Source organism: Nilaparvata lugens, chromosome 13, assembly GCF_014356525.2.
Source record: "Nilaparvata lugens isolate BPH chromosome 13, ASM1435652v1, whole genome shotgun sequence".
In the NCBI taxonomy this organism is placed as follows: domain Eukaryota; kingdom Metazoa; phylum Arthropoda; class Insecta; order Hemiptera; family Delphacidae; genus Nilaparvata; species Nilaparvata lugens.
This window is the reverse complement of record NC_052516.1, coordinates 8,844,684-8,857,035: the sequence shown is the minus strand read 5'-3', so window position 1 is coordinate 8,857,035 and position 12,352 is coordinate 8,844,684. Positions and strand designations below refer to the sequence as shown.

At 35.0% G+C, this 12,352-nt stretch overlaps 1 protein-coding gene across 3 annotated transcripts in view; it reads left to right on the top strand.

The window, feature by feature from the left end:
* LOC111057455 overlaps window positions 1–12,352 on the top strand; it is a 356,053-nt gene that overhangs the window by 263,001 nt on the left and 80,700 nt on the right. For all 3 annotated transcript variants that reach the window (XR_005572751.1, XM_039439738.1, XM_039439739.1), the window contains exon 6: window positions 1,695–1,789. Coding sequence is in view for 2 of the 3 variants with exons in the window: in XM_039439738.1 (XP_039295672.1) it covers window positions 1,695–1,789 (95 nt within the window). In the remaining variant the exon portion in view is untranslated. The remainder of the gene's footprint in view (window positions 1–1,694; window positions 1,790–12,352) is intronic.

Sequence of the window (12,352 nt, the reverse complement as noted above, 5' to 3'; positions counted from 1 at the left end):
GCTTTTGATGTAGGAGATATTTAATATTTATTTAATACATCTTACATTGCCAGGTCTGAGAAGACTTATTGCAAACACTAGTAATAATAAACAATATAATAACACTTCTATGATGAAAATAATTACAATAATAGAAAATAATGATTTATTTGTGAAAATGCATGCTGCAAATGGAAATGATGGGTGATATGAATGAATTTAGTCTTCAGAATTTACAGGGAAGTGGAAAATATGAAAGGTACAATTGAGAGGATATTAAGGCTAGGTAAGGGGTAAGGATGTTATACAGTAAGGTCCACGTTATAATGGCAGTGTTTGATTAGCAATGGTATTGCTATCCTTGTTTTTCATTCAACAAAGCGGATAGCGCTATCTCTTTCTCGCTTTGTTCTGTTGCCAGATCGTCTTTTAACAATGTGAAATTAATAATTTATTAATAAAATATTTCATCTTAGTTATGAAAATGCATTATGGAAATATAATTTCGTGTTTAATAAAATATGATTTGATTATTTTAAACGAGAATGAACCGTTGATATTACATCAATAAACCTGTATCAGCTACCGTCTATAGAAGGCATTGACAAAACAGAGGATCGACAACGTTTTCCTCCTATCTTTCTCCACTGCCATTATAACTTAGACCTCACTACAGGACTCACGGTTACTATTCAAACTTTGATATGATAACTGTTATAAGACTCACTAGACACGCCCAAGTATCCAAATATGACCGTAAGAACTGGTTAACATCAAATCAAATCAATTAATTCTCACAATTTACAAATAATACAGTACAGTTACAGTACATTTATATAATACCGCCCTTACGTTATGAGAGACTCACATGTAGGCATAAGCCTGTGTCTGTGAGGGCCTGGCGTAATTCTCTGAATTAAAAATCGATAAACTGAATAATGAAAATGTATATTATATTAAACTAAATTTGAGAAAAATACAGACTAAAAAAATGATATGAATAAATGTTGATATTATAGAAAGAAAACAAATAACTGGCTGCAGAATCAGCCAGTTATAATGACTAAAGAGTTAGTAAAACTGAAAGATAGATACAACCTATCACAACCTATTATTACATATTACATTATTCTCATATTGATTGATTTTTTTCAGAAACTACAATGTATTGCCATGTCTTGCAAGACCCATTGCATACTAACACTACATTATAATTATAACAATGAGAGACGGAGAAAAACTTAGTAACTATCATAACCAAATGAACAGCCATAAGAAAGAATCGAGGGTGGAAGAATATATAATTTAAAAACCAGAAAACATCAGGTTTAGTGGTTTTGACAATATCAAGACATTTTCATTCAATATGGATACTTATATTTATTTATTTATTTAGTATATTTATTTATTTATTAGATAGAGCGAACAATATAATAGTCGAAAAAGAATATCACAATATCACCTTCAGTGCTTCACAACAACACAGTATGTCATAGGCCCGGTTGCACAACAGCCGGTTAAATTTCAACCGTGATTAATTCCACGAGAATCAATCAGAGTAGGCGTTTTTGAAAAGATGGCTTCTCTGACTGGTTCTCGTGGGATTAATCACTGTTAAAATTCAACGGCTGCTGTGCAACCGGCAAATAGTCTATTATTATATTTGAGTTGAACATAAATTTCCTGAATTTTGAAGTGATTTGTCCTATTTTCAGATTGCCAGTATCTAGAGCTGATCCTTGTACTGAAGATTCAAGACTGCTTTTGAGGTATCAAGCATGTCCAGATGTGCACAACTCGGAAAGTTCTGGTGAGTAAATTGGTTCGGAACTCACTTTAAACTTCATTTTTTTCAGACTTTTAAGTCTTGGCCTACTTTTAAATTCAATAACATGATGATGATGATGATGATGATGATGATACGTCTGTGTGTAGGGGTAAATCCATCTCATCTATTACAATTTTTTGAAACACTGAGGTTATCCGTCTACTGGAACCGTATTCAACCGATCCGTTCGGCCGTTGGATCGGACGAATCTGCCACCCGTTAATTCGGCCGAACACGGTTGTCCATTGGAACCGTTTATGTCAGTCTAGTTTAGTAGTTGGATGATTTAGTAGTTAAATATTGAATAAATATTGAATTAACTACTATCATAGCCATCATAATTTTTCATAAACAATGATTATATTGAGATTTTGAAAATTGAATGAACAGATATCCAGTAAATTAGTTATCCATTACAATAATCTTACCTTCAGATCCTATTTGTTCAGTAATCCTTGTCTACAGATTCCTTTGAACATCACGACGATGATATCTTTTGTCTCGAATATCCCACAATGGAACATGCTCTTGAACCAAACTTATCAACTTTTCATTGTCCATAGTTAGAACTTTATAAAACAGAACAAGTTCGAAAAAACAAAAACAGACAAGACTGTGAAACAATTTTGAGGATAGGATGATGTTGTCTCAGCTCGACTTCGGCCGGATAGAGCCGGAAAATCCCATTCAATTCGGATGGAAAACTTGATCGGCCGGAGACGGCCGTATGAACCTGTTGCAATGGATGAGCATCTATAGCTTTGTTGGGGGGTCGTTCGGACGAGTTCGGTAGTTTTCGGCCGATGCTAGTTCGGGCGAATTCGGTTCCAGTGGACGGCCTACCTAAAGCATCATTCTAATCTCAAAATACACTTCTATGAGTCCAAAATACACCCAAATCTCAGCTCCACCACAACAATTTGAGTAAATAACATAATATTTCTCTAACGATTCTATTCCATTCAGCTATAAGTGAGCACGTTCCATTTGAATCTATTAATACTGTTGTAATTTAATTTTGAAATGAAGCAGTGTGTAATGTAGAACCGTATTAATACCGTATCACTGTGATTAATTCAGCTATTTCTGAAAATTGAACTTCCCAATACAACACAACAAGCATGCACGAGCGAATAATTTGTCTATGCCAATAATACCCACGTACACGCACAAGTCTCTGACCCATACAGACATCACCCTCTGCAAATGTGGACACTGAGCTTTGTTCGAATACCGTGAATTCCCCAGTTAATACTGTATTCTCAGGAAAGAGCTTCAATAAAGTTTCGTTATCAATAATTCCTCTCAGCTCTAACAATTTAGTTGATTATTCTCTCGCCAGGGCGCTCTCCTCTAAATATTTCAGATGATTTCCTTCACTGATTTTCACCTGTTGAAAATGTTCCGTGTTTCGTGGAAATCTGTTCGAATGGAGAGTTTTCTACGAGCAGATTTCCTGGAATGATTTTCCGGAGTGATTTTTGGAAGATAAATGTTGCTACTTTTCTGAGAAGTGGATGGAGAATTGAATGGTTTTTCAGAGGAGAAGGAGTTGGAATAGAGAAATGAGAGGGAGGAAAAGAATGAATAGAAAAATTTTTGATTCATGATACACACAATTATTCATTGAAATTATTGTTCCGGATTGACACGGTTTCTCGTCGGTCCCGGCTGCCTAAAAAGCAGTCGTTAGGTCATGTCAGAGGCCCTGAAATTGATCAGTTGCGACCTGAAAACTCTGACACCAGACCTGAGCTAGCCAGGTCATTCGATATTATTATTGAAATTATTCATTTGAATTAATCAATTTTGTTATTTAGATTCTGCTGCTACAGTTCTGTGACAGAAGAAGATGGAGAATTGAGTGATATGATTGACAGAGAAGGATAGAATAGAGCTGGGAGTAAGCAGAAGAAAAGAGAAGAAGGAGAATTAGATTAGATTTCTTGTTTTATGTACGTTAAAATATTTACTGGCTTATACACTAATTTATATTAAACGACGCTAATACCAATTATTCAACGAATTTTACAAAGTATTAATAATTAATCAATGAGAATAAAGATTGAATTCAATTATTGGAATAATGATAGTATAATATAATATTGTGATGTAACTTCATAAATCGGCGGTGTTTCAAAAAATAATTGTCGATTCTCTAAGAGGGATATAAAATAATATCCTTCCCATCAACACACGACCGGGAGAATGAGAGAAAATAGGAGGAGGAAGAAAGACATAATGATGAATCAATCATGAATATTATATGTCATAAAATATTAAATATGATCAATTATCAGCAAAAATGGGTGAAATGATGACCTCCTACAGATACTAATAAATTGTATAGATTTCGTTTTATGGGAGGAGGATGGGAATAGAAAAGGGAAGAAGAGGGATAGAGAAAGAAGATGCAAGAATGAAGAAGATTAGGAGGATCGAGAAGAAATAGGAAGTTGGATGAAATATTAAAATTCTCAAAGAAAGCGGAGCTCTGTATTCTCCACAGAATAAAATAAACAAATTTGGAATTTCATGTAGTTTTAGTGGATGAGGAAAAACAAAATGAAAGAATTCATACTATTTTTAGTAACAGGTATAAAAAACTGAGGTCGGGTTGCACAAAAGCCGGTTAAATGTTAACCGTGGTTAATTTCACAAGAGCCAATCAGAGAAGGCCTTTTTGATAAGACGGCTTCTCTGATTGGTTCTTGTGGAATTGATCACGGTTGAAATTTAACCGGCTTTTGTGCGACCAGCAATGAGTAATAACGAAATTTTGTTAGAAAAATGTTTTAATGCAATGTTTTACGAGGAAATAAATTGAGGAAAACAATATTTTGAAATCAATGTGTTTAAAAGGTACTTACCTTTTGAAAAATTTAAATCCCAATACTCCTTCCATTAACGGTAAATCCCAGAGAGCATATCTGTCAGTTCCCCTCTTTCCACTCACACCCTCACTCTTTCTCTTTCACTCTCTCTCACTCACTCACACTCTCTCTCACACACACACACAATTTCGACCTCACTCTCCCGTCCTCTTCATCTTTTTCTTCTTCTTCCTTTTAACTTCCATTTTATGCATAAATACGCGTCCGGTGTTAATCTTTGCCTCCCGACAATGATGCTGAAATCCATTAGCTTCATACAATATTAAATGGCTCTGCACTCCAATAAATCTCTATTCCTCTTTCATTCTACATTCCTCCATCCTCTTTCCTCTTGTACTATTCCCACATCTTTCTCTTCTTCATCAATTTTCTCTTGTGTGATACTTCTCTCATAGTTTTCTGTCATACGGTTTTACGGTCTTTTCTCTTTCTACGGATGAAAATTGTCATCATTATTCTACTTCTCCTCATTCTTCACTTTCACCTGTCTATTGTTATCTCATTTATACTCCAATAGTGAGGTCCACGTTATATGGCAGTGGAGAAAGATAGGAGAGCTGCGTTCCGATTCTCTGCCTTGCCACTGCCTTCTATAGAGGATGTCTGATACCGGTATATTTTATGCTCATACCTATTCTATTATTATCCTACTCATAATCCTACAGTGGGGTCCACGTTATAATGGCAGAGGGAAAAGATAGGTGAACAACTTTCCGATTTAGTGTCTTGCTACTGCCTTCTATAAAGGATAGGTTATACCGGTATATTAACTGTTCGTTGTTGTTGAAAATGATCAATAATAATATTTTATTCGTATAAAGTTCTTTCTTCTCAAAAATAATGATCAATTGTATTTTATCCGACGAGAAAACATATTTTCCAATGATAATAGATCTTCTTAATAATATATCTTCATAACAGAGAATAGATATTTCGTTCATTAATAATATTTCTACATAGTTAAAAATGATTTGGCAAAGGGGCAAGCTGGAAAAGAATAGCGCTATCGGGTTTGTCGAATGATAAACAAGGTAGCAACATCAATGTTGATCTAATACTGCCATTATAACGTCAGCCTCACTGTAGTTTTCTGTCACATGGTTTTACATTTTCTGTTTTCCATTCTTCTCACGATCAAAAATCTTCATCAATTATTTCCTCCTAAATCTTTAATTGCACCTATTCATTTTTATCCTATTGATACTTCTAGTTATCCATTTCCATACTTATTATCCTACCTGAATATCTCTTCATTTTATCATTCTTCCCCATTGTAATATTTTCCATAAATGTACTAGTAGTTCTGTGAACAGTAGACCTCACGCAGTTTTCTCATGACAAGTATCTGATGTCACCTGTTCTATCTAGTTGATTCAGTTGAATCACAATAATTCACAATTGAATCATAATTTACTCTTAAAAACTGTTATTTGTTTCCTCCATGATCAAAAACTCACTTGTTAATAAACTCAGTTCACGTTTGAATTTTTATCCCATATGATAATTTATCCAGCTCCGTGATAATCTTTCCATCTGATGAAATATTTCTCAACTATTTAAATTAATTTTTTTCAATCAAGAATATTATAATTTATTCAGTTCATTTAATCTTTTTTCATTTTATTTTCAATCACCTATCAAATTTGCTTTTCAAATGTCAGAATATTGATACTGATGGAGACGCATCATAAAAAATATTGAAACCCTAACTTATAGAAATAGACACGGCCAGACAACTGTGTAATGCATGCAATGAATAATCCACTTTTTAGCTGATTGATTATGAATAATTCTATAGTCTGATTGATCCTGTCTTCAAAGTGGATGATATATATAGTGATATCAGAGTATGGAGGAATTCCTTTTCTTTTCATATCATCCTTAAAATGCAAAATTTCAATAAACCTAGTGTATATACATCGACGCGCAGTTGAAAAAGGAATATTCCAGCCAAATCTCATCGAATTCTATCAACGTGTTTGGCCGTAATCGCGTTACATACAGACAGACAAAAGCGAAACCGAGTTAAAACATAGACATAGACCTCACTACGTTCGGTCAATAAACTAGTAGTAGTATAAAGTACTACTAGTAACTAGTATAAAGGAGACTCCTTTCCCTTTTGTATGTATCATCCTTAAAATGCAAAATTTCCAAACACTTTGTATATACGTCGACGCGAAATTCAAAAAGGAACATACCTGTCAAATTTCATGAAAATCTATTGGCGCGTTTCGCCGTAAATGCGCAACATAAATATCAACATAAAACATGAAGAGAAATGCAAAACCGTCGACTTGAATCTTAGACCTCACTTCGCTCGGTCAATAATCTAATCGTATCTCTTCTCTTATTTTCTCATCATTGAACTCGAAAAACAAGGATAGAATGTGGACGAAGAAGAAAGACAGGAACCAAGAGAAATTGCGATGAACAGTGTGATAATGAAAGAGAGGAGAGGTCAATCACGTTCCACGTATTAATTTAAGGTCACGTTACTCGCTCATTACACATGCTCATGAGTATGTAACCCTAGTACATGAGTATGTAACCTCAGTACATGAGTATGTAGCCTCAGCACATACAATGTAACCAAACCCCGCTCATGTGTTTATTTTGTTTCGGTCAGTTTCTGTCTCTTTTCCGCATATCTTTATCGCTGTTCCTTATCCCGTTTCTCCTTCCTCCTCCTCCTCTTCTTCTTCTTCTTCTTCTCCGTCTATCCCACTCCCTCCTCCTCCTCATATATTCTCCTCCTTCCTCTTCATCTTCTCCTTCTTCTAAATTTGGTAGAAAGTTAGTGGGAAAGATATTTTTAATATTCTCTCTGAAGAATGGACATTGATATGTCCAAAGCTCCGCCAATTTATGTAGATGCATAACAATATAATATTATTATCTATAGTTATTATATTACAAATTGCTTTTTCATATCATATACAGTTCGATATTTATTTTCTTAGTCTATATTATGTAAATTCATCTATAATTTTGCTGTATTGTAGATACATAAGCTATTGTATATAAGTGTATAAGCCAGTATATATTGTAATCTACATAAATAAAGTACTCAATCTTCTCCCTGTTCTTCGTTTCCTTCTTGCTCTCATTCACGCATCTTCATCCACTTCCTCTTCTCTTCCTTTCCAACTTCATCATCCTCATATACTCCTTTCCTTCCTCTTTCCCTTCTTCTTTTCGCCCCTGTTCTTCTTCTCTTCTACTTCTCTCTGTTCTTATCTTCTTCTTGTTCTCATTCACGCATCTTCTTCATCATTCTCTCGTTCTTCTCCTTTTTTCCCACTTTCTTCTCATATATGCCTCTCCTTTGTCTTCTTCTTCCCCGTCTTCCCCCTATTCCTCCTCATATATTCTTCAACTTTCCTCTCTCCATCTTCTCCTTCTTCCTATTCTTCTTCTTCTTCACCTGCTTCTCCCACGTTGAGGCATATTTTTAATCTTCTCCTTTTTCTCCTTCTTTCTCACTTTCTCCTCATATATTTTTCTCCTTCGTCTTCTTCACCTTCTTCCCCCTATTCCTTCTCCACATATATTCTTCATCTTCCCTCTCACCTTCTTTTTTTGCTCTATTCTTCTTCTTCTCCTCCTCCTCCACCATTGAGGCATATGTGAGGCATATTCTTCATCTTCTAATTTTTCTCCTTTTTTCCACTTTCTTCTCATATATGCTTTTACTTCGTCTTCTTCTTCTTCTTCTTCTTCACCTTCACTCCCCTTTTCCTCCTCCCCATATTTTCTCCCCCTTCGTCGTCTTCTTCTTCTCCTTCTCACCCTTTTCCTCCTCCTCATATATTCCGCTTCATCCTCTTCTTCTCCTTCTTCGCCACAGTTTAGGCATATGTGAGACATATTATTTTTCTTCCTTTTTTCCCACTTTCTTCTCATATATGCTTCTCCTTTGTCTTCTTTTTCTTCTTCTCCTTCACTCCCTTTTTCCTCCTCCTTCGTCTTCTACTTCTTCTCCTTCTCACCTTTTTCCTCCTCCTCATATATTCTGATTCATCCTCTTCTCCTCCTTCTTCGCCAGAGATTACCTTAGGCATATGACTTCTTATGACCTTAGGCATATGTGAGACATATTTTTTTTCTCGTTTTTCTTCTTTTTCCCCACTTTCTTCTCATATAAGCCTCCCCTTTGTCTTCTTCTTCTCCTTCTCTCCCTTTTCCCTCCACCCCATATATTCTTCTTCTTCTTCTTCTTCTCTCCATTCTTCTTCTTCTCCTTCTCTCCCTTTTTCCTCCTTCTCATATATTCTGCTCCTTCCCATTTTTCTTCTTCTTCTTCACCCTATTTTTCTACTTCTCCCTCAACCGTTCTCGACCGTTGAGGCATATGTGTTTAGCGTTGTGCCGCGAGCACTGAGTGAGTGAGTGAGTGAGTGAGTGAGTGAGTGAGTGACCGAATGCAGAGCGCTCTAATTAATTGCATTGTTCGAATTTCACCTGAGGCCCGACCATAGCAACGGTCACTCTATGCTATGCTCTATGGTAAGGTCCGCCTCATAATGCCAGTATTTCATTAACATTGGTGTTGCTATCCTTGTCTGTCAGACGACAAGCATATAGCAAATGTATCAAATCATAGTGTTGTGTATCAAGTTGATATGATACTGTATCATATTGGTTTGATATGGTATCATGTATGGTGATACTGTATTATATTGGTTTGATACTGCATCATGTATGGTGATACTGTATTATATTGGATTGATACTGTATCATGTGTGGTGATACTGTATTATATTGGTTTCATACTGTATCATGTGTGGTGATACTGTATCATATTGTGTTGATACTGAATCATGTTGTAGTTTTCTTGTTCTATAGTGAGGTCCATGTCATAATGCCAGTATTTCATTAACATTGGTTTTCCTATCCTTGTCTATCAGTCGACAAAGCAGATAGCTAATGTAACAAAGTTGTTGTGTCAAGTTGAGATGATATTGTATCATATTGGTATAATACTGTATCATATTGTGGTTGTTCTTGTTCTATAGTGAGGTCCAGCTCATAATGCCAGTATTTCATTAACATTGGTGTTGCTATCCTTGTCTATCAGACGACAAGCAGATAGCAAATGTATCAAATTATAGCGTTGTGTATCAAGTTGATATGAAACTGTATCATATTGGTTTGATACTGTATCATGTTTTGATTGTTCTTGTTCTATAGTGAGGTCCACCTCATAATGACAGTATTTCATTAACATTGATGTTGCTATCCTTGTCTAACAGTCGACAAAGAAGATAGCAAATATATCAAATCATAGCGTTGTGTATCAAGTTGATATGATACTGTATCATATTGGTTTGATATTGTATCATGTTGTGGTTGCTCTTGTTCTATAGTGAGGTCCACCTCATAATGCCAGTATTTCATTAACATTGGTGTTGCTATCCTTGTCTATCAGTCGACAAAGAAGATAGCGAGTGTATCATCAAATCGTAGTGTTGTGTATCAATTCGAGATGATACTGTATCATGTGTGGTGATACTGTATCATATTGTGTTAATACTGTATCATGTTGTAATTATTCTTGTTCTATAGTGAGGTCCACCTCATAATGCCAGTATTCCACTAGTAGTTCTGTGAACAGTAGACCTCACGCAGTATTCTCATCCACAAGTACTTGATTGAAACTATAGACCTTATGAAAATACAGCAATAGACTGGCTTCTCCACACATCTGTGTAATCACTTGTCAACTGATTTATGATGAATAACTCTATAGTCTGATTTTTACTCTAATATTGGCGTATGAAGGAGGCTCCTTTTCCTTTTATATTATCCTTGAAATGCAAAATTTCCAAAAACCTTGTATATACGTCCTTAAAAAAGGTACATACCTGTCAAATTTCATGAAAATATATTACCGCGTTTCGCCGTAGATGCGCAACATCTAAACATTAAGAGAAATGCCAAACCGTCGACTTGAATTTCAGACCTCACTTCGCTCGGTCAATCAACATTGGTGTTGCTATTCTTGTCTATAATACGACAAAGCAGATAGCGAATGTATCAAATTATGGCGTTGTGTATCAAATTGAGATGATACTCTATCATATAGATTTGATACTGTATCATTCGTGGTGATACTGTATAATATTGTGTTGATACTGTATCATGTTGTGGTTGTTCATGTTTTATAGTGAGGTCCACCTCATAATGACAGTATTTCATTAACATCGGTTCTCCTACCCTTGTCTATCATTCGACAAAGCTTATAGTGAATGTAACAGTTCATAGTTTTGTGTATCAAGTTGAGATGATACTGTATTTTATTGATTTGAGACTGTATTATATTGATTTGAGACTGTATCATATTGTGCTGATACTGTATCATGTTGTAGTTGTTCTTGTTCATGTTCTATAGTGAGATACATCTCATAATGCCAGTTTTTCATTAACATTGGTGTTGCTATCCTTGTCTACCAGTCGACAAATCAGATAGTGAATGTACCAAATCATAGTGTATCAAGAAGTGATGATACTGTATCATATTGATTTGATACGGTATCATTTGTTGTGATAGTGTATCATATTGTGGTTGCTCTTGTTCTATACTGACGCTCACCTCATAATGCCAGTATTTCAATAACATTGTTTCTCCTATCCTTGTCTATCATTCTACAAAGCATATAGTGAAACTGTATCATATTGATTTGATACAGTATCATGTGTGGTGAAACTGTATCATATTGATTTGATACTGTATCATGTGTAGTGAAACTGTATCATATTGAGTTGATACTGTATCATGTTGTAGTTGTTCTTGTTCTTGTTGTGTGGTGAGATACATCTCTCATAATGCCAGTTTTTCATTAACATTGGTTTTCTTATTGTCTATCATTCTACAAAGCAGATAGTGAATGATTCAAATCATAGTGTTGTCTATCAAGTTGACATGATACTGTATTATATTGATTTTTATACTGTATCACGTGTGGTGATACTGTATCATATTGTGTTGATACTGTATCATATTGTGGTTGTTCTTTTTCTTGTTCGAAATCACAGATTTTTCCAGCATACTATAATTTGAAACTCTTGAACCTTGAATAATTTTTCAGCTTGACTGGTCATGTGAGCAGAACAGTCTGATTTTTCTGAAAGCCGTTAATTCTCTGAATTTCTGTTATCTCCTGATTTTTTCATAAGGGGTTTTCACATACATTTTTCCCACCGAAACCTTTGTGATAAAACTTTCTATCGTTTTTGATATGTAATTTTTATCAGTTCAATGAGTCAGATGGTTTTTAGCTCTCATATATTGTTCATTGAACAATAAGTGAGCAGTTAATTTTTGGGGGGTTTTATACTCCTTGTGGGAGATTTGATATATATTTGTAGATAGCAAGTGAATTGAGAGATTCAAAAGAATTGAGAGATGGGGATAAGTTGAGAGATAAGGTATGATCTAGTCAGTCATGAGATCATTATTTTCCAACTCGATATGACTAGTGGGTAACTGATGAAAGAAAGAGAAGTTTAGAGTAGTAAAAGTTAACCCAGTACGCCATCTATAGCGAGATCCACGTTTTAATGACAGTATTCGATTAACATTGTTGTTGCTATCCTTGTCTATCATTTGACAAATTTTATACTTTTTGTGTAGTTGAGAAGTTGATTT